Raw genomic sequence first — 20314 nt, 5'->3', positions numbered from 1 at the left:
TACTATCTCTGAAATTCCCACTCCCACAGAATCTTTACTGAACTGAAGAACTCATTTGATGATGTCCCCAGATTGTTCTAAGGAACAGAATGTGTATACATTTGCTCTGATTGCTATAGTAAGGCAGACTCAGTTAATATATCCATAAGGCATGTAGGATATACACTATGTTGGCAGTTTATTAGGTACACAGAGCTAAAACTAATACACGACTAATGCAGCTGTAATGCAATAAATCCCACCGTTATGACAGTTACAATGTTCAGTTTGATTTGAAAATATTTTTGAGAGGTGTTGATTCAACTTTATGGCCATTTTGGAGTCCATAGTTTGTGTTGAACTAAACATTATAACGTCCATGAAGGTAGGATTTATTGCTGTTTTAGATTGCACTAGTAAGATGTACGTAATATACTTCCAGCTGAGTGTAGGTCATATGCTTTGTGAATAGTTGACAGTTCTAATACAAAATGAAATGAACTGATCAGATTGACACCTTCTAATTTTAATGACCCAGTGACCTTTTCTCTTCCATCAGTTTTTGGAAATGATCTTTAATTTTCTTAATCTCACAACCTAAGACTAAGATGGAATAAAAAAATACTACGTTGTTTTTAAGTCCACCACTTCAGTATTGTGGGATGTAATGAACACTGTAGTCTCTATCCATTGGCAGTGCTTTAGACTTTGACTTTCTAGTCACTGTCTGTCCATTTCATCAACTTTAGTCCCATTGAAACATATTGAAATGTTTCCTTTACTGCCCATATATATCCCATGGGGCAATTGTGGCAATTGTTAGAGCTAAGATCACAGCAACCATTAATAGGAATCATTTTAGTAGACCTATGTAGATAATTCAAATACAGTATATTCTTGTTTTACTTGTGGCACTCTGAAGCACTTTGAGGTCAGTAGACCTCAATTTGAGAGCCACTGTGCTTGCTGAAGTGTAATCCTTTGTATTAGCTCTCACACTCTGAGCCTCTGTTTTAAAATTCTTGGTTAGACCAATAGCTCTCTCAAATCCTCTGACTCCCGGCTCCCAGGACTTGAACCACAGCATTACTAAGATACTGTGTATTGTTGGTGTTAGGTGGTTTGATATGGGGCACAAGAAACAAGCACCAAAAACATAAACCAGTCCTAACCTAGTTACTTTTGATACCCCTTTCGTTCAAATGTAAATTTTGACCTAGATAGTGAGGCTACAGAGATCAGAAGGCTGACAAAAAAATGATCATCCGAGAGGCATGAATCTTCACTCTAAATCTTGTGGAAATCAGTCCAACAGTTTTTGAGATAGCACATACTGCACGTGTTTTAAAAAGCAGGCCTGCAAGTGGAAATACACAATTGGCTTGGTGGTGGTGGAGTCACCAGTATTTATCTGCTGAACATAATGAATGTCCACATCAAATTCTGTCAATGAAATGTTGGTAGGAAATAATATCTGCAAGAGACATGAATATCCAGATGAGATTTCCAGGGCGTAAGTTGTGAAATATCTGGGCCAAAGACTTTGACAGACAGAATGACAAAACACATTCACATACTGTTAGCTTACCTAAAAGACTGGCAAAAATTTCTTCGCCCGATCCTTTGTATTAGTAATTCGTATTAGTCCCTATTGGAGTAACATATCATTGTATGTGTGAACAGCACTAGTATCTATAGACAGGTATTTAGACACTGAGTAGTGTGACAGGTGCTTTCTAGTACAGTTGACTATTCTGATGGAGTAACTTCCAGACCTGTGACTCTCACTCATCTAACTAAAGATAGGCCCTGAAGTTCCTGGCTTCCAGTCAGAGCAGCACTGTGATGATTCGCTGTGCCTGTGAAAAACCTTTTGCTGCTCTGAGCCACTTTCATGCTACATTGTATCCTATCACATCCCTAAATATCTGTAAAGATTGGGTAATTGCCTTCCCACTGTCACAAATGCACCAAGAGTCTGTGAAGGCACCTTGATGCCAGGGAAGACTGTACAAACAGAAACAGTGTGTGAAAGAGAAACAGAATGTGTGTTACCATTCTTTGACTGCTCTGCCTCAAACAGTGACACCACAAACATTTGAAAGCAGAGGTGTAGACTTAATGCTGGTGGTTGAATGTTTCCTCTGATACTCTCTGTGTCTCTCTGCCTCTCTCTCTGTAGGCCCACTGGGATGGCCTGACCGGGAGAATCACTTTCAACCGGACCAATGGCTTGAGGACAGACTTTGACCTCGATGTCATCAGTCTGAAGGAGGAGGGGCTTGAGAAGGTTGTATCTTTAATGTGTGTGTGTGTGTGAGATAATGAAATAAAACATAAAATCAAAGTGTAAAAGTAGCAGTGATTCATAAAATCTGCAGTAATCTGCAGCAAATAACTCATTAACATGTAGGTGAGAATGCAATTCATTAATAGAAGGCTTTGAGGTAACTCAAACATATTAGAGGTCCACAAGTCATGGGAAACAGTTGCTTTGAATGACATAGCATATCCTAATATTACTTAACTAACGTATTCAAATAGAATGAATCATTTACCAGTGAGTCATCTGTGTAAAGGAATAGTTTAGCATAGCATGAAGTCTGAAAGAAGGGTGAAACAGTTATCCTGGTTTTGTCTAGAGTTCAAAAATACCTTTGTAGCTTACAGATTAGCATGTTGTCCGGTTTATGCAATACATAGAAAAAGACAGCAACACTAACAAATGTTAGTGTGTCATGCTGGAACTATTTCTGTGGGGTGACTGTGGCTGCAAAGGTTCCTTCAGTATGGTCATCACAGTGAGGTTACCAGTTTTGGTTGGTTTGTTAAAGAATGATTGAATCATTACCAATTCGTAATTTTTATCATAGAAATGTGTGTTTTATGTAGTTTTTCTTCTATTATGATACGAAGTATGTTACATGGAGACTGCACCTTTATGTTATTTTGTGTTAATATTAAGAGTTTGTCTATGTACTGCACCCTCTTTTATTACGGGATTGCGACTTGTCCCACGTGGGATACAGTAAATTACTATATCGCAAACACTGAGTATAAATTGTCAAGTAATTGTCTTAAGACGGCGTCCTGAAATACGCTTTGGCGTTTCGCTCCTCATACTCTCTCCTGTGGCTGTCTCCCTCTCACAGACACACTCCCCCAGCCCTTCTGGAAAAGTCTCCTGTGACATAAGAGAGGAGGTGTGTGTTTTTGTATCTGGAGTGGAGGGTACTGGAGAGTGAAAAAAGCGAGTTCATAGGCTATGTGTTTAGAAGCAGTAACTGAAGATGCAGGCGGACAAATTGGTTGTGAACACACTGCCTGTCTTGCGTGCACACGGCAGCTGCACCACTGCTGCTGTCAGCTCTGTCTTTTTGCCTTGACTTTTGTTTACCCTCAATCAGAGGAAGACACACAAGCGAAGCACGCACGAGAGAGAGAGAGAGAGAGAGAGAGAGAGAGAGAGAGAGAGAGAGAGAGAGAGAGAGAGAGTGCACCAGTGAAATGCTGCCCTTCACCTATTGAATAATTGACATAATATAATTATAACCTACATTGGGTTTCTGCTCCTCTGTCTCTGTGTCATATTCATATAAAGTCCAGTCATTGAAACTCTGATGAAAGGTGTCAGTTATATATAAAGCTGCTGGTATCATGTCGATATGATGATCAACTGATGTTTTCCCTGTCTATTTTTCAGCTTGTCACGAGCAAAAAATAGGCGAGATCCTCAATCTCTAGATCATAGAACACAGCAGCGAGGTGTGAGAGGCATGTCTCTTTATGCATCAAAGGGTTAAATCACACATTTATGAAGTGCTATAGAATATCATATATTGCCCAGCCCTATTTCAAACTATTTATTTGTCTTTGTATTAACATCATGACTGCTTACCAAATTTTTACTTTCTCCCTAATATGTAATATTTGGCTAATATTAAAATGACCATGTGTAGAATGTAAACGGTTTTGACTTTTGGCTAAAGAAGCTGTATGATTTGGAGATGGCCATGACTGTTGTGAGAGTAGAGCCTTTGGAATCTGGAATCTCTAAACAGCTAAGTCGACTGTCTCATGAAATTCAGCGTTCCTTGCGAGACAAACTTGACAGGCTCTTCTTTTTGTTCTATTAACATAGTGCTTAGTCAGCTACAGACACTAACGGTAAGAAACTGCATTTCCATGACTTTTTACAGCAAACAGCAGTGGCTCCAACTCCCCAAATTTATGTTTTGAAACTTAGCAGAGTTCACAGTTTGGTTTTAAACCATTGACTGTTTCATAATTTTATAATTGAGATGAGGGCTAAATACAAGAAAGATTACCATTTTACAGTGCACCACACTGTTTCACTTGTAATGTATTTAGCTGTTGCTTGTGCACAGCCAATTCTCCATAGGAACTCTGTGACCCGCTTACCGGGAGATTTGTGATGCAACAACAAAGGCTCAGTAAGAGCTGTGTGTTGTAATCAAAATAAATTGGATCCATCCATCCAAGGAATACATGAGGATGAAACTGCGGTCTGATGGCTCAGAGAGGCACACTGAGCAAGCCTGAAGTTTGCCATCAACTTTTTTCAAGTTCAAATCAGAATTACGCAGGGTGGTTTAGAGAGGAGAGGCAAGACATGTGACTGATGTCCAGATTGAAATTCAGGACTTCACTTCAGTGGTGCTTGCAGATGTTCACTGAGCCACTGGGACAGGCCAAATGTCAAATTGAAACTATGAAAATTTTTGAAAGTCACACTAAATCTGCATTTTGACAAACAGAACAGAAACATAAGGTTAACATGCATACTGAAGACACCTTTTATTTATTTTTTTAATATAAACATACATGTGTGTGTATATGTATGTATGTATATATATATATATATATATATATATATATATATATACAGTGCATCTGGAAAGTATTCACAGCGCTTCACTTTTTCCACATATACAGCCTTATTCTGAAATGGATTAAATTCATTTTTTACCTCTAAATTCTACACACAATACACCATAATGACAAAGTGAAAAAAGTTTACCTGAAAGTTTTGCAAATTTATTAAAAATAAAAAACAAAAATATAACATGTACATAAGTATTGACAGCCTCTGCTCAATACTTGAAGCACCTTTGGCAGCAATTACAGCCTCAAGTCTTTTTGAGTATGATGCTACAAGCTTGGCACACCTGTTTTTGGGCAGTTTCTCCCATTCTTCTTTGCAGAACCTCTCAAGCTCCATCAGGTTGGATGGGGAGCGTCGGTGCACAGCCATTTTCAGATCTCTCCAGAGATGTTCAGTCTGGGCTCTGGCTGGGCCACTCAAGGACATTCACAGAGTTGTCCCGAAGCCACTCCTTTGTTGTCTTGGCTGTGTGCTTAGGGTCGTTGTCCTGTTGGAAGATGAACCTTTGCCCCAGTCTGAGGTCCAGAGCGCTCTGGAGCAGGTTATCATCAAGGATGTCTCTGTACATTGCTGCATTCATCTTTCCCTCAACCCTGACTAGTCTCTCAGTTCCTGCTGCCGAAAACCATCCCCACAGCATGATGCTGCCACCACCATGCCTCACTGTAGGGATGGTATTGACCAGGTGATGAGCGGAGCCTGGTTTCCTCCAGACATGACGCTTGGCATTCAGGCCAAAGAATTCAATCTTTGTTTCATCAGACGAGAGAATTTTGTTTCTCATGGTCTGAGAGTCCTTCAGGTGCCTTTTGGCAAACTCCAGGCGGGCTGTCATGTGCCTTTTACTGAGGAGTGGCTTCTGTCTGGCCACTCTACCATACAGGCCTGATTGGTGGAGTGCTGCAGAAATGGTTGTCCTTCTGGAAGGTTCTCCTCTCTACACAGAGCAACGCTGGAGCACTGTCAGAGTGACCATCGGGTTCTTGGTCACCTCCCTGACTAAGGCTCTTCTGCCCCGATTGCTCAGATTGGCCGGGTTTCCAGCTCTAGGAAGAGTCCTGGTGGTTCCAAACTTCTTCCATTTATGGATGATGGAGGCCACTGTGCTTCAATGCTGAAGAATTTTTTCTGTACCCTTCCCCAGATCTGTGCCTCGATACAATCCTGTCTCAGAGGTCTACAGACAATTCCTTGGACTTCATGGCTTGGTTTGTGCTCTGACATGCACTGTCAACTTTGGGACCTTATATAGACAGGTGTGTGCTTTTCCAGTCAACTGAATTTACCACAGGTGGACTCCGATCAAGTTGTAGAAACATGTGAAGGATGATCAGTGGAAACAGGATGCACCTGGGCTCAATTTTGAGTGTCATGGCAAAGGCTGTGAATACTTATGTACATGTGATTGTTTTTGTTTTTTATTTTTAATATATTAGCATAAGTTTCAAGCAAACTTTTTTCACTTTGTCATCATGGGGTATTGTGTGCAGAATTATGTGGTAAAAAATAAATTGAATCAATTTTGGAATAAGGCTGTAACATAAAATATATATTATATATGAGAGAAAAAAGTGAGAAAATGGGCAAGATGCTCAATCTCTAGATCACACAACACATATTATTATGTATAATAATATGTATATTATAATAATAATATACATGTTATTATATTGTCAATATAATAAGGACAAGCACAGATTCCCTTTACACAAGTGCAGCTGATTTGAGAATGAAGATCATGGCCAAGTTGGACATCTGGCATCACCCCCCAAAAAAAAGAATCAACGCCAAATCAACAATTTCTAATGTGATATTCCAGCTTAGTGTTTCTGTTAGCTGTCTCCTTACTAAGACTGGTGGATACTGTGTGGATAGTTTTTTGCTATACTACTCTGAACATGCTCAACACAAAGGGAGATTTTACCTCATTTTTGTTTTCGTGTGAATTTGACAGATGGAGGGTTTCTTTGCAGCTAACAGTGCAGACATTAGATCCAGCTACTGTAGCTGACAGCACACTCAGACTCTGTATGTTTGTGTGACAAATCAGACTGATTTCAAAGCTTGCCAGGAACTCAAGCTGTTTTTCTTATTTTGCTCAGAACTCTCTCATGTTTTCTCTCATCTCTGTGCATAATAAGGGCAGACACAGAAAGAGGACATTGACAGTTATGGGACATTTAGACTGAAAATGGAAAAAAATAAAAAATGAACAGGTTTTTGGTGGTGAAAACGTGTTGTTTTAGTTACCAGTAAGAAGATGAAATATGATCCAGGAAGTCTCAAAGGAATTTTAAATCGAAAGCAACTGGACTTGGTTATTTGTGTAGGAAGATGTTTCACCTTTCATCCAAGAGGCTTCATCAGTTCTTTCTCGCACCTGACCAGGCAAGTCCAGTTGCTTTCGATTTAAAATTCCTTTGAGATACTATGACCTGGACAAATGAGAATATTCACAGGCTGATGATCCAGGAAGGTTAGTCAGATTAATAGATCTGAGTTTGGAGGCTCATCAAATGCCGAATCATGCCATAGTGAAGGTTTTACAGCTCTGGAAAGTTATGACATTGACATAAATAAATGATAAATGTAGAATTATAATGAAAGTCATCTCCAAGGAATGAGCACTGCATGTATTTGATCAGATACTGTATCTCAGTGCTTTGCCGGATGATGGTTCTTTGCGGACAAACCTGCCTTATTCTTGTGGAAGCCCTTGGCATCTGTGATACTGCTGTACCACTGTTTGGGTTTCACTAAAATTAATAGGGGAGTTATTTTTTCACACAGCGCTAATGTTGGTCTAAACATGTCCAAACATTCCAGTGATTTTCTTTGAGGGATCCAGCGAGGACAAAAATGTGTCACAGCTCTCCATGTGAACATAAATACACTGATGCAGGAGTTCAGACTGTGTGAACCCCATTTTACTTTACTTTTATAAACTTTATAATTTCCTGCTGCACCTTAGCATGGAAACTCAACAGACTGTAACTCTGAAAGATATCCATTAGATTTGGTTAACATCCAAACAAAATACAAGCCCTACCTTTAACATCAGGTGACATGAATGCATCAGTGCATGTCATGGCATTTAGCTCAGCATGTTTGTGCACTCATATGAATAGGTGCATCTATAGTTTATATCTTTTCCCAGGGATTGTATCTCTCCTGTGTTCTGCAGTCAATTTAAGATTCATGAGATTATCAGTGGGAAGAAAACCTGCTACCACCACTGAGAGAAATACTATTCTCACATGCAACGTCTAACACTTCACACTTCAGCATCCTCACCGGTGCTTGCCTCTCAGCGGCTCCTGACCTCTGTGTTCTGGGTGCTGTGTGTGCCTGCACCTCCATGAATAATTTACTCTATTAATAAAAGCCCTCCAGCCTCATGAAGACTGAATTAAAAAGTTGATTTGCAATTACAAAGCCTATCTTGGGCCCTCATGCAGGGCATCAGAGGAGCCCTGAGGAATGTTTGGCTGGCGTGGGTTGAAGTGTTTTTGGTTCCTTCTAGTGATGCTCAGGGCTATGGGGTTGCATGGCATCACATAATTTCTGCAGATTTGTCAGATGCACATTCATTTGTCCAATCACCTATTCTGCCACATCCCAAAGGTGTTCTCTTAGATTCAGATCTGGAAACTGGGGAGGCCACTGAAGTACACTGAACTCAATGGCATGTTCCATAAAACCAGTTTTTGCTTTGTGACATGGTGATTTATCATGCATGCAAGTACCCATTAGAAGATGGTAAATTAAGGCGTCATCAATCACACGCTATTAGAGAATTCATAGTAAGGACATGTAAAGTTTGATAGACCCAAAAGGATTTAGTCTACCTACCGTAGCCTACCCACCATCAAACCATCAATGGGTAGGAAACAGAGGCAACCAAACCACACCAGCTATTAGCACATCAGAGAAATTTAGTCAGACTTAATCTCTGCATTGGTATTTGATTGTTCAAATATTGGAAAAGTGACACCAAAAGGACTGTGGTTATCTCTGAGGTGTGAACCTTGTGTCACACACATGCATATACACACACAAATTTATGTTCCCCCCTCTTTCTCTGTCCCTCTCTACTTAATAGACATTAATAGACTTAATAGCCACTCTTTTAATATGCATATCTGAAACAACATAAAATTAACTGTCCAACACTTCTGTCATCCATGTAATGTTTTTATGTAATTTACTTCAATTCCCAGATTTTGATCCTAAACCTAAATGTAAAATAAAGTTTAACACAGTATCTACCATGTGGCCAGACTGCCAGAATCCTCCACGTAAGTGTGGACAGACAGTACACTTTCACAATGGGTTCTCTATTATTATAATCAAAGGACTGCTGTGTAAATCACATTTATTTTTTATGCCTCTGCACTTGTGACAGCCAAGGCCGGAGGGACGTCCCTGCATCTGTTCATCTGTCTGTCCATCCCATTCTTGTGCACGCAATATCTCAGTAAAACCTTGAGGGAATTTCTCAAAACATTCACTTGAACTCAAGGACAAACTTGATTAGAATTTGGTGGTCAAAGGTCTATGTCACAGTGACCTCACAAAACATAATTTTGGCCGACAATAAACTAATAATAAATAAATAAATAAATAATAAACACAATATCTCAGGAACTATTCAATGTAATTCCTTCAAATTTGGCACAAATGTCCTATGGAACTCAAGGATAAACTGATTAGGTCAAAGGTTAAGGTCACTGTGACTGCACAAAACACTTTTTGGCCATAACTAAAGACATCATACGGCTGTTATGACAAAACTTTGTCACCGTTAGGGAGGAAGCACGACCCAAAATGCAGACAGCAAAAAGGTATAGGTGCAAAAAAAAAAAAAAAAAAAAAAAAATGCAGGAAATAAAAACACACGGATCACTTTGCACGTTTGCTTTTTGTCTTGTTACCATGTTTTGTCTTGTTGTGCACTTACTTTCCCTTTTGTCCTTAGTGTCCATGTGTCCACATGGTCTTTCTTCATCCCCAACTTCCAACACAACTACTGCAGGTTCCAACAAGGAAAACCCCAGCCATGGCACAACTCAACACAAGACTTACAATTTACTCATTACATCAACTCAACTGAGTTGATGAAATAATATTTTAATCATCAAATTTCATTTAATGACATCTCAGTATAATTTGTAGCATGGCTGTATAGTAGAGAGGAAGTCACAACTTCCGATGAACTAATTGGATTCATTATATTAAATAATTAACTTCCTAATTATTTATGTTCCTGGAGGTGGGAGATGGTGCCCCCAACTAAACAAGGACAAACACAAATAAAAAGTTTACACTACCAAGGCAGCAACAGTGCTCAGGTAGGCTGTGTCAGCATCTCAGGCTTGCTTCAGATCTTGTTCTGCCTCTTAACATGTAGGAAGACTGTGGAAGTAATTTCCCAATGCATGTGTATAAAGCATGTAATATCATAACTGATCACACAACAGTGCATCAAGGACAGCTTGACAAGCATACTTTGGCTGTAGCTAGTCACCCATCAAAATCCCAGGATTATCCTCAGTGCAGATGTGCATGTCCAAATAATGATGTTGACAACAGCCTGGTGCCACCTCAAGTGGGCAGTAAATTACATGATAAATGCAAACAAGCAAAATCAGATCCTTTATAGGACAGAACCCTGTTCTGAGATGTGAGGAGAGATATTGCCTCTGTTTTGGTATATTTCTAATTGATGTCTATTTTTAGCTTTAACTGCTTAAACACTGCTTGACTTGCTTGTACTTACAGCACGCTACCGACTCAGTATTTGTAGGGATTATATTCATATGGAAAGATTTTGCAATTGAGCATTTCTGTCCAGCACCAATGCTGGATGTAGTGTGCCCTGCATGTGGAGTGTGGAATTTCAGATGATGGACTGTCGTGCAGAATGTACTGTATGATTTTAATTGAGGAGGATACATATTGCACTCACAGTCAAAGTTTAGAAGTCATGATCTTGGCTTAAATTTAACCAATTGTTTCATGAATTTTTATTTTATTTAAGGGTCCTACAGAGTTGCCCAATATCAATATTCTTCTTTGTCAATAGAATATCTTTGTCTTGTCAATACCCTCAAGAAAAATGTTGAGGGTATTCATAAATCAGAGGAGCCTGCAGAGATGTTGATACATTATTCTGAGAAATCCTCCATAATCCTCCCAAATCTCAACATTGCACTTAATGGCCTTGTATGTCAAGGGTTTTTTTTGTTTTTTTCTTGGACTTTTGGACTTTTTGTATTACAGGAATTTTATTTTCTAATCAAAACAAATTTAGTTGTTACTTTGGCGATTGCTCTTTTTACATATCAGACTGAAACTGAATGTCCAGTACATCTTTCTACCCTGTGTTTAATTTGAGTCACCCTTCCTCTCACAATCAGCACATTACAAGAGAAACTGTCAAAAAATGTTGTTTTCTGGGTGGGCTGATTATCACTGCTTTCATTAAAAATAGTAGACATTTCAGATTAACCAAAAGCAAAACAGCCTAATAAGATTTTACAGAAATGCCAGAGTGAGAAGTAATTAGTCGCACTATGTCTGTCTGCGTGTGTGGTATATTCTTTTTTCTGTGACTCTAAATTTGGATTTTACATATCTATTTGTCCTGGACACAGTTGAAGAATTAAACAACAGAGACAGAGTAGTGTAGTGGTTAGCACTGTTGCCTAACAGACAGAAGGGGCCCTCGGTGTGGAGTTTGCATGGTCTCCTCATGCCTGCATGGATTCATGGTCCAAAGATATGTTGGTTAATTGGCAATTCTGAATTGCCAGTGGGTGTCAATGAACGTGAATAATTGTTTGTATATAGTTGTAATGATTGGAGTCATACTGTATGTCAGCCCTGTGACAGACTGGTGACCTCTCCACCATTTACCCCACCTCTGGCCTGATGTTAGCTGGGATTGGCTCCAGCCTCCACATGATGCTTAAAGAATAAGCAGTATAGCTAATGGATGCTATTTGCTTTTGCAGATTGGTACCTGGGATCCTCCGAGTGGCCTGAACATGACCGACAACCAGAAGGGGAAGACAACTAATGTCTCTGATTCCTTATCCAATCGCTCCCTGATAGTCTCCACTATTCTGGTACTGTATATTTCAATTTGTTACACCACTGTTAACAATTTTATTTATTGTTTTATATTCTGCTTACATTATTGTCTTAAGCACCTTTTACATTTTGGTTGCATGTTGTGTTGTGTGACAATACTAACCATCAACACCAAACTCAAAAACTGAGTGGGTAACAAAAAACAACTCACCTCAAAGGTCCACTTAGTAGTTTTGTGGAGCTTTCAACCGTAACAGCAAAGAGAGTTGGCTTGGGCATCATTATGTGAGTAACCTTAGTCAAATGGTAACAAATGATCATTTGCAGGGGTAGATCTTAAACCCTGTCTCAGTCCAGCAACAGTTTTCAGTTTTTCAGTCTTTAATCCTCTCCATTTTGACCGAATGAAATCTTGTGTTGTTTGCTCACTGGTGTTGGTATATTTGGTATGAAGGTAGAACCACTGAATATAGCAAAGGAAACAGGGAAATAAAGTTTATCACTTTAACTTTCAGTGAATTGGAGAGAGCTATAGAAAGCCCGTAGTCAAGGTCTGGCCCGGTTTTATTCAGTACACAGTGACAGTGAGCCTTTTTCTCAGTGTCCACGTCCACTGCATTAGATTGGTATTTGATCAGGTCGTTGGTATAAAATACACACTGACCCAGTTGGTAAATATATCCTGCTCTGTACACCTCACTAATATTATGTAACAGAATTTCTGAGTAATTAAGTCTTTAAAACAGCTACCTTTTGCTTGGGCTGACAGTGCGTATATTAAACAACATGCAGCTGTAAATTTCTGTTTATAACGAAATCAAAATTGTAATGGTGCTTTATGTAGGGACCAATTAAAGAGGACTGAAACAGCTCTCAGCTATAACAGACTCCCTCCAAAGATGTCATTATTTTTAAGCTCTTCCTCTTGAAAAGATCTTCAGTGCTTTGCCTGAAATGCCCTTTTTTAGAGCACTTTCTAGGGATGCTGCTCTGTGACTCAGTTGAAGTAGGGTACCCCAGAGCATTTGACTTAAGAACTGTGGAGGATTCCAGTTTGGTGGGAGCAGGTTTTAGGCAGAAACAATTCACTGATTGATTGTCCAAAAAGACTTCATGGCTTATGGCTCTGCTTCCTATCAACACTTTTAATATATTTTCTGTCTCTCTGGTGGTGCCAAAAAACGAATTCAGACAGGACTCTAAGAAGAAGCAGGAAAGTTAAACTCTATCTTATCTGTATCTTTGCATAAATACTGTCATCATTTGATTTAAATCTGGTGCTACCATGTAGGCCATATCCTTGTAATATTTCTTACTATATATTGTAATTTTGTTGAAATTCTGTTCACATGAGCTTAGTGGTTGTTATAGTTTTATCCAAAGTGCCTTTAGGACTTCTTGTAGGCTCAAATGTAAAGCATTGATCTGAGCAATTAGCAGCTGCACAAACAGCACCAACTACTCATTAGTTATTTGAAGCGTTCATTGAAGACAATTTAGACAATAATATAAAGTTGTGTAGGCAAATGATTGAAGACAATTTAAAAAGATATATTTTTATAAATACTTAGAAAGAAAATTACAGAATTTGGACAAATTTCAAATTTAAGTCAAGCTACCTAAAGGTAGCGCATGCCTAAACTCCTACAAACAGTATGCACAGACTGTGTTCCATGTGAAAACAACGACAGTGGAGGGAAATGTGTAGAAACAAGGTAAATTAAAGCCATTTATGATCCTGTTATTGAGAAGGCAAACGTAAAACTAACAGAATCAAGTAAATTGCGGGTTGTCATTATTTATCTTGGGCCTTCTTTCCTTCCGCACGTGCTGTGAAGTGATTGGATTGCAGTTATTAGGAAAGACTCTCCACGGTTGTAATTGCCATATCAGGACTGAGTCATGGAGAGATGTGTGATGGCTGTGAGCAGCAAGGAAAAGGAGGGAGGGCTGGCAATAATTGGGTTTGTTATATTTGATTGATGCACGCTTTCTCCAGCTTCTCATCATTTTCTCAGGGATTATGTACTATAAAACATGATGTAATTACTGTTGAGATCTTGGCCTATCAACAGTTTATCTACTTTAGAAATCACTCCCTTAATGTTACAGTGGAAATGAAGTACCGTTAGGCTAATGGCTGGAGCTGCACATAATATACTGTACATAAAATAATGTCTTAGGGAGAGTAATGAGCAGGCCTTTAGTTAGTGTTGCAAAATATTAGATTGTACATTTAATTGAAAATGAATTCTGTTGCAAAGCAAAAAGTCCAAAAAAGATAAGATACCCAAAGAAAAAGATAGGCAGAGCCTGAGGCACTGGAGGCATTTTGTGGACAGTATGTGCCTCATCATAGTTATTACATTTAATGATGAAATATAATTTGCAGGGGTGGAAAGAGTACTGGAAAACTGAACACAAGTAAAAGTACTGTTACTTAAAATAAATTTTACTCAAGTAGAACTGAAATTACTTGTATAAAAACATACAAGTGCAAAGTACATCAGTTAAAATATAGTATGTGTAAACATTACTGCGTAGCATTTTTAAAAGGGGGAAGAGGAGGTGTAAAGAATGTGGAGATAATAATATTTATTTAATATAATATTGATTTAATAACTATTAAATCAAATGACATCTTCAGGTTACCAGGTGTATATACATTGGTCCTTCACACTGTGCCTTTTTTAGGTTCTTGCAAGAATCTGGAGTATATTTGGAGGTTTTTTGAAATAACATCTTACAATGCTGTGATCAGAGCATGTCCAGTCCAGATTTGATAATATATGGGTCATAGTTTGAAATATCTGGGCCACTGGATGTCTGGATTCTGGGGTATTTTGCGCGGTGTCATTGCATTATACAGAGAAGTGATTCTGTTATTTAGCCCACCTTCTATGAATGGGACAAAAAGAGAATTAACAGAATTAACAGCAGAATAAAGCAGGAGAAAAAGCAGAGATGTATAAACAACATAGACTCTACAGTGGCTGCAGCTGACAATCACAGACAAAACTCTATGTTGCTAGGCAACAGAGTAATTGTTGATGCTGTGTCCCAATTCAAGGGTTGCATCCTTAGGAGGCTGCATTTGACGGCTGATGGCATCACAGCAGTGCAACTAGCTGCCCCATTTCAAAGGCTCCTTCAAATGCAGCTGAGGAATGCAGCCTTCTATTTCTGGGCAACGAAGGCTCTGACAGTTGGATCCTGTGTGGCCTAAATTATTCCAAGATTCATTGTATGCTGGTATTGAAAATAATATGACATCAAACAATAGAGAGAGGGATTAAACTTTTAAATGTGAGTATTGGGTTGCAGCTCAGTTCATCAGTTAATGGTGCAACTGTGAAAACCAAAGGCCATAAAACACTCAAGTTTTAAAAAAGTAATGTGTTGTCAAGGTTGCTAGGCAACAGAAGCAACTTTGTGATGCAACGGTGAGGGTGGGCAGCTGGAGACTCTAAGGAAATTCTCCATAGGCCAGGCAGTCTCATTTTAGTTCAGCCTTCATGGTCTGCAACAGCTACGTCATTCAGCATTTCCTGCACTGCACAGTCCTATTATCTGCTCAAAATCTTGCCTCTCTACTCATTGTCAGTGTAAAATATAACCAGCCCACTCAGCCTCTGTCTCACTGTGCTCCTGCAAGAACAAACACTGAGCTGAATGTGTTGCAGTCACAACAAGGTTAATCAGAAACAGCATAAATCTGTTGCACACCTCACTGACGGTGGAAGGGAATGTCACTATCGGTATTTTAGCATTTAGCGTTTAGCCAGACCCAGTATGCATGTGTTTGTCTCACAACATGGCATGTGTGTTTGATTTGGGACACTTGCCATGGTCACCATGCCCTGCATCGGATCAACAGCTTCTTCTCTGCTGCAGCTGCTGATTTGACTCATTTCATCTGTTGTATTCTCACACAGTTTATCATAACTTCATGATGTTACTTTTGTTTCAATGAGTTTCGAGTTTAACTTCAAATGTAGCAAAGTGAAATGCTTGAGTTAAGAAATACTGGTAGAAGTACGATTAAAGTCACTGATTTTTAAAAATACTCCAATATCTCTGACTGGCTACTCCTTCCCTGAACATACAGTACATGTGATCATTTGAGAGTTGGTCATAACTATATGTAAGTGCTCTTTACTATAAGAAGGTGCTCATACTCAGGGAGAAACATTTTAACTGTTGGCACTACTGAGCATTCATAAGTGTATTCTTCGATGTTTGGTCCTGTGGAGGCTGTGGTATAGTTGATTATTATTAGAACTGGATAATGTGATTGGGACGTGGGGCGTGGGGCAGAAGAGAAGGAAGGGGCATAAGTGTAAGGGAATGAGGAATAATAGATAAGGATTGCTTCTTTATTGGATGAAACTACAGGAGCTATACCATCTGTCTTGTCACCCATGATAGCTCTTGACTCAGTCAAATCCACAACTACCTACAACTGCTGAACATGACACCAAAGATGGCCAAATCAAAATGGTCGCTGTGACCACATGACCTTAACAAAGCTACCACAAGATGGCGGTAAACAAAGAAACTACTCAAGGTAGCAGACCGAAAGATGGCTGCTGAGACCACATGGCATGTGGGGAGGGAGAGTGTGAGTTTCTTTGTTCAAAGCCAGTTCAGGTAATCAAAGAGTGCCAGGTTAAAAAGAGGGTTAGCTACATTCAATTCCTAGTACTGGGCTACATGTATGTGTGTGGACAGACAAGTGTCAGTTAACAGTGTGGTTAACAGTAACATACAGATAACAACAACAACAACAACAACAACAACAACAACAACAACAACAACAACAACAACAACGCTCAGATACATTAACTCAGTCAGTACATGTACATCAACAAAGTTAACAATTACGTGGTCAGCCGTGTTGTGCTATGCTGTGCTTGTTAAGGTTACACCCTGTTAACTTTACCCAGTCTTTGTGAAGACAACACTGGAAAGGACCTTTTCTCTTTTGTTCCAAAGTCCAGAGAATCTGTGTGACATCCTGGTGGAGTGAAGTCCTGTCCGGCTGTGTGGCTTTGGTGTTGCAAAGGAGGCTGGTGGTTGCTCCCGTTGTTCTTCTTGCAGAGATAGTTGTTCCACACTAATTCTGCTGTTGCTCCTGTTGCTTGGCAATCAGCTGCAGACTTGGCGTTGTAGGAGCTGGCTCTGAATTACTTGTTCATTCTTGGTTCCTTAAGCAGGCACTAGTGTTGCTGCTGTTGAGGAAGACTGAAGTGGAGCAGTCTGCTGTGAGCAGGCCTGCATGAGAGCTGTTGGTCCAGGTAGCAGTCTGTTGCTGCAGGACGGTGTGTGTGGGATTGCGTCAAAACAGACTACAGCATGTGTGTTCATGGTGGAGACGCGCCGATCAGCTGGTGATCAGTTTCACATGTATTCGATTGTGTGCCAGTCTCATTTTACAGTCATGCACCGCACAACGGTTCATGTTGTGGACACAATAGCACAGACACAGCCACACACACACACACACACTAGATGTCAGCAGTGTGGAACTTGTTCAACATGAGTGCAGACAAAAAGCTCACAATTTGAAATACCTGTAAATCCAATGTAGGCTGCTGAGGAACAACCAGGAAAACATTTGGAATGACAAACTTAATCAGACACTTAAAAACACCATCACCCTGCTGAACATGTCTAATTTCAAGAAGCTAGAAAAGGCAAAGCAGCCACACCACCTACCTCACGTGACCATGCCAGCAACCTGCTGAAGAACTGCTGAGGCTCACACACGTGTCCAAACCGCCAGCGTCGCTGCTTTGCCTTGGATAATGGCCATCAAGATACATACACAATACTTGTTAGGTTGGTTCCATTTCTGGTTTTACCCTGCACTTGGGATTTGTTGACGGCAAGTGTTAATTTAAAGATCTTAAACATTTTATACATCTTCTCATGTGTCATGTCTTTGCTTGTAAGCATTGAACATGGAAATTCATTGCACTGTTGGAATGATACAAAAAAAAAGTAAGGATGAATAATATGGCTTTTTAACTGGTGGTGTACCATTGTCTGCTTCCCACTGAAGGCAGATCTAAAACAAGATATTTATAAAAAACTTATTTACATTTTCAGGGAAAGAAAAATAAACAAGGTGAAATAACTTCACACAGAGATTTCCTGTAGAGCAGAATGGGAGTATGCTACACATAGCTAACATTTAATTGAAGCACAACTAATTACATTAATTATTCAACTTTTATGTACTTCCACTGTGCAATCTGCCAATCAATTAATCAGGATTTCTCAAATGATGCAAATCTGTGTCCTTTCTCTTCAGCACATCGGGAATAAAAGCATCAGAAATGAGACAGTAGAAAAGCTAAGAAAAGGAGGGGGACAGTAAACCTGGTGATTAAAATGTTTGGCTGAAATACAAAATGACCTCTGGTCTCAGATCAAGTCTCATTTCCATTTGGCTGTCCGTATTGAGGGCAACAGCTCTTGGATGAGGAAATGCAGACAAGTGGGTGCCAGAGCTCATAGACCTTCCAGCACATGTCACACTTAGAAAAGCGACAGATGTGGAAAAAGAATAAATAAATAGGATCAGTTACATTAATTACTAGATCATACTGACAAATAAGCACTGTAAAGGATCATTAAGCTAAATGCTGCAGCTATCAAACATATGTTGTTAGTATAACATATCCTGGTGATTATCTGCTGTGTAATGCATCTCATTTTTCTAATATGTCTCCAGGAGCCAATGTTGCCATCAGCTGATCATCTGTGGGACATTAACCAGATTGCAATACAACTACATTAAAAGAGATTTCATGGAAGAGAGACAGACAGTAGTTCTTTATGCTAACTTCCAAATAAATATTGTCCAAATAGAATCAAAAATAAAAAAATAAAAAATAAGAAAAAAACAAGAAGTTTTCATGGTCAGCTGTTTAGCTATACTGCTAAACATATACTGCTATGTTGTATTTTTTTAAATACATTTTTCAGTGTTGAATTGAACTTGTTTGGATTCACTTGAATATATTGTTCAGTAAAGAATACCAGGGCTGGACTTCTACAGTGACAAATGTTGTACAGATGCTATCATACACAAATAAAAAAAACTTAATCTGAGGAATTAAATTTTTCAATACAATACACTTTACTTGATGAATGAAATGGTTATGAACAATACTATATTATACATGTATTTGTGCTTTTCCCCTCCAGGTATCAATTAAGTCTTATCTATCTCAGATCATTTTTACACTTTATTCAAATTATAACTTTAATGGTACTTTCGTTATGTCTCATCCTAAAATGAAACTCAAACCAGTCATTGTTAGCTTTTCTTGCTGATATAAGTTGTATACTCTTCTCTATAGACAGTGACTGCATACTTGTAACATGGATCTTTCTTCCTGTAAGGACATACTAACTTATCATGTTATAAAAAGAAAAAAAAATAGTTTTTGTAATGGATACAATGGAATTGTGTCATAATGAGAAAATGTTTTGATATGACAAAAAGAAAGTGATTTGTTGTCATCATAGCGTGGAAACGTAGTTATATTTACAGTCATTACTGCGTTGAGTTTTTGTGTAGTTGAATTTCCAAGTGTTTTTTTTTTTCTTTTATCAACACTTTTTCTTAGACGAGTATTCTACTTTGTTACATTTAAAGTTGGAATCATTACATAATGAAATCAAAAGTAACATGATGAAGTCATGATAAATGATGTAAGGATCAGCAGATGAAGGAGAAGCAGGAGAAGCTGATGGTGTGACTGCAGCATCATGGTCTGTGACCTGTGAAGGGCAGACCTCCATTTCCAGTGAAGTGCAGCTTCAGTCAGCTCACAGTCTAGATATGTTCACTGAAGAGTGTCAGGAAGTGCAAGGAGTTCATTTGCACCTGGGTCAGGTCTAGCAGTTTGTGAACAGAACAAACATGCACAACAATGCAGTGAAATGAAGGTTGGTGTCATTATAAGTCATGGTTAAAAAGGAAAAAAAATGTTGCATCTACCTTAATTAATCACTGATTTACCGCACCACCTGGCGAATATCCTAAATGATCCAAGTCAAACACGCTCGCAGTGGACCCTCTAGTTGTTCTAGCTCTTAATTCTATGATCACTCAGGAACTTCTGCCTTCGTTGAGATATGCACCACCTTCCTGCTGATTTTGACAATCCCTGGTGTGACTGCAAAGCGCTCATTCAGCTCAGTGTTTGAAAACATTGAGATGTGCAGTGAGACAGAGAAGCTGAATGGACCTGTTATATTTTGCATGAAGAATGAACTGTCAGAGAAATTCAGCCCACCACTTTGTGATGCACAAAGCTT

The 20314-nt window shown here is 39.1% G+C and overlaps 1 protein-coding gene across 3 annotated transcripts in view; it reads left to right on the top strand.

Moving 5' to 3' along the window:
• The window catches only part of LOC139613275 (glutamate receptor ionotropic, kainate 2), a 296545-nt gene that overhangs the window by 184701 nt on the left and 91530 nt on the right, over positions 1-20314 (top strand). For all 3 annotated transcript variants that reach the window (XM_071469775.1, XM_071469776.1, XM_071469777.1), the window contains 2 exons: positions 2162-2269; positions 11902-12015. In XM_071469775.1, coding sequence (XP_071325876.1) covers positions 2162-2269; positions 11902-12015 — 222 coding nt within the window. The remainder of the gene's footprint in view (positions 1-2161; positions 2270-11901; positions 12016-20314) is intronic.

The sequence above is a fragment of the Trachinotus anak genome, unplaced genomic scaffold, assembly GCF_046630095.1.
Source record: "Trachinotus anak isolate AG129_WGS33_773 ecotype Australia unplaced genomic scaffold, CSIRO_AGI_Tana_v1 ptg000032l, whole genome shotgun sequence".
In the NCBI taxonomy this organism is placed as follows: Eukaryota; Metazoa; Chordata; class Actinopteri; order Carangiformes; family Carangidae; genus Trachinotus; species Trachinotus anak.
The sequence above is the reverse complement of the archived record's forward strand: the minus strand, read 5'-3'. Positions and strand labels throughout refer to the sequence as shown.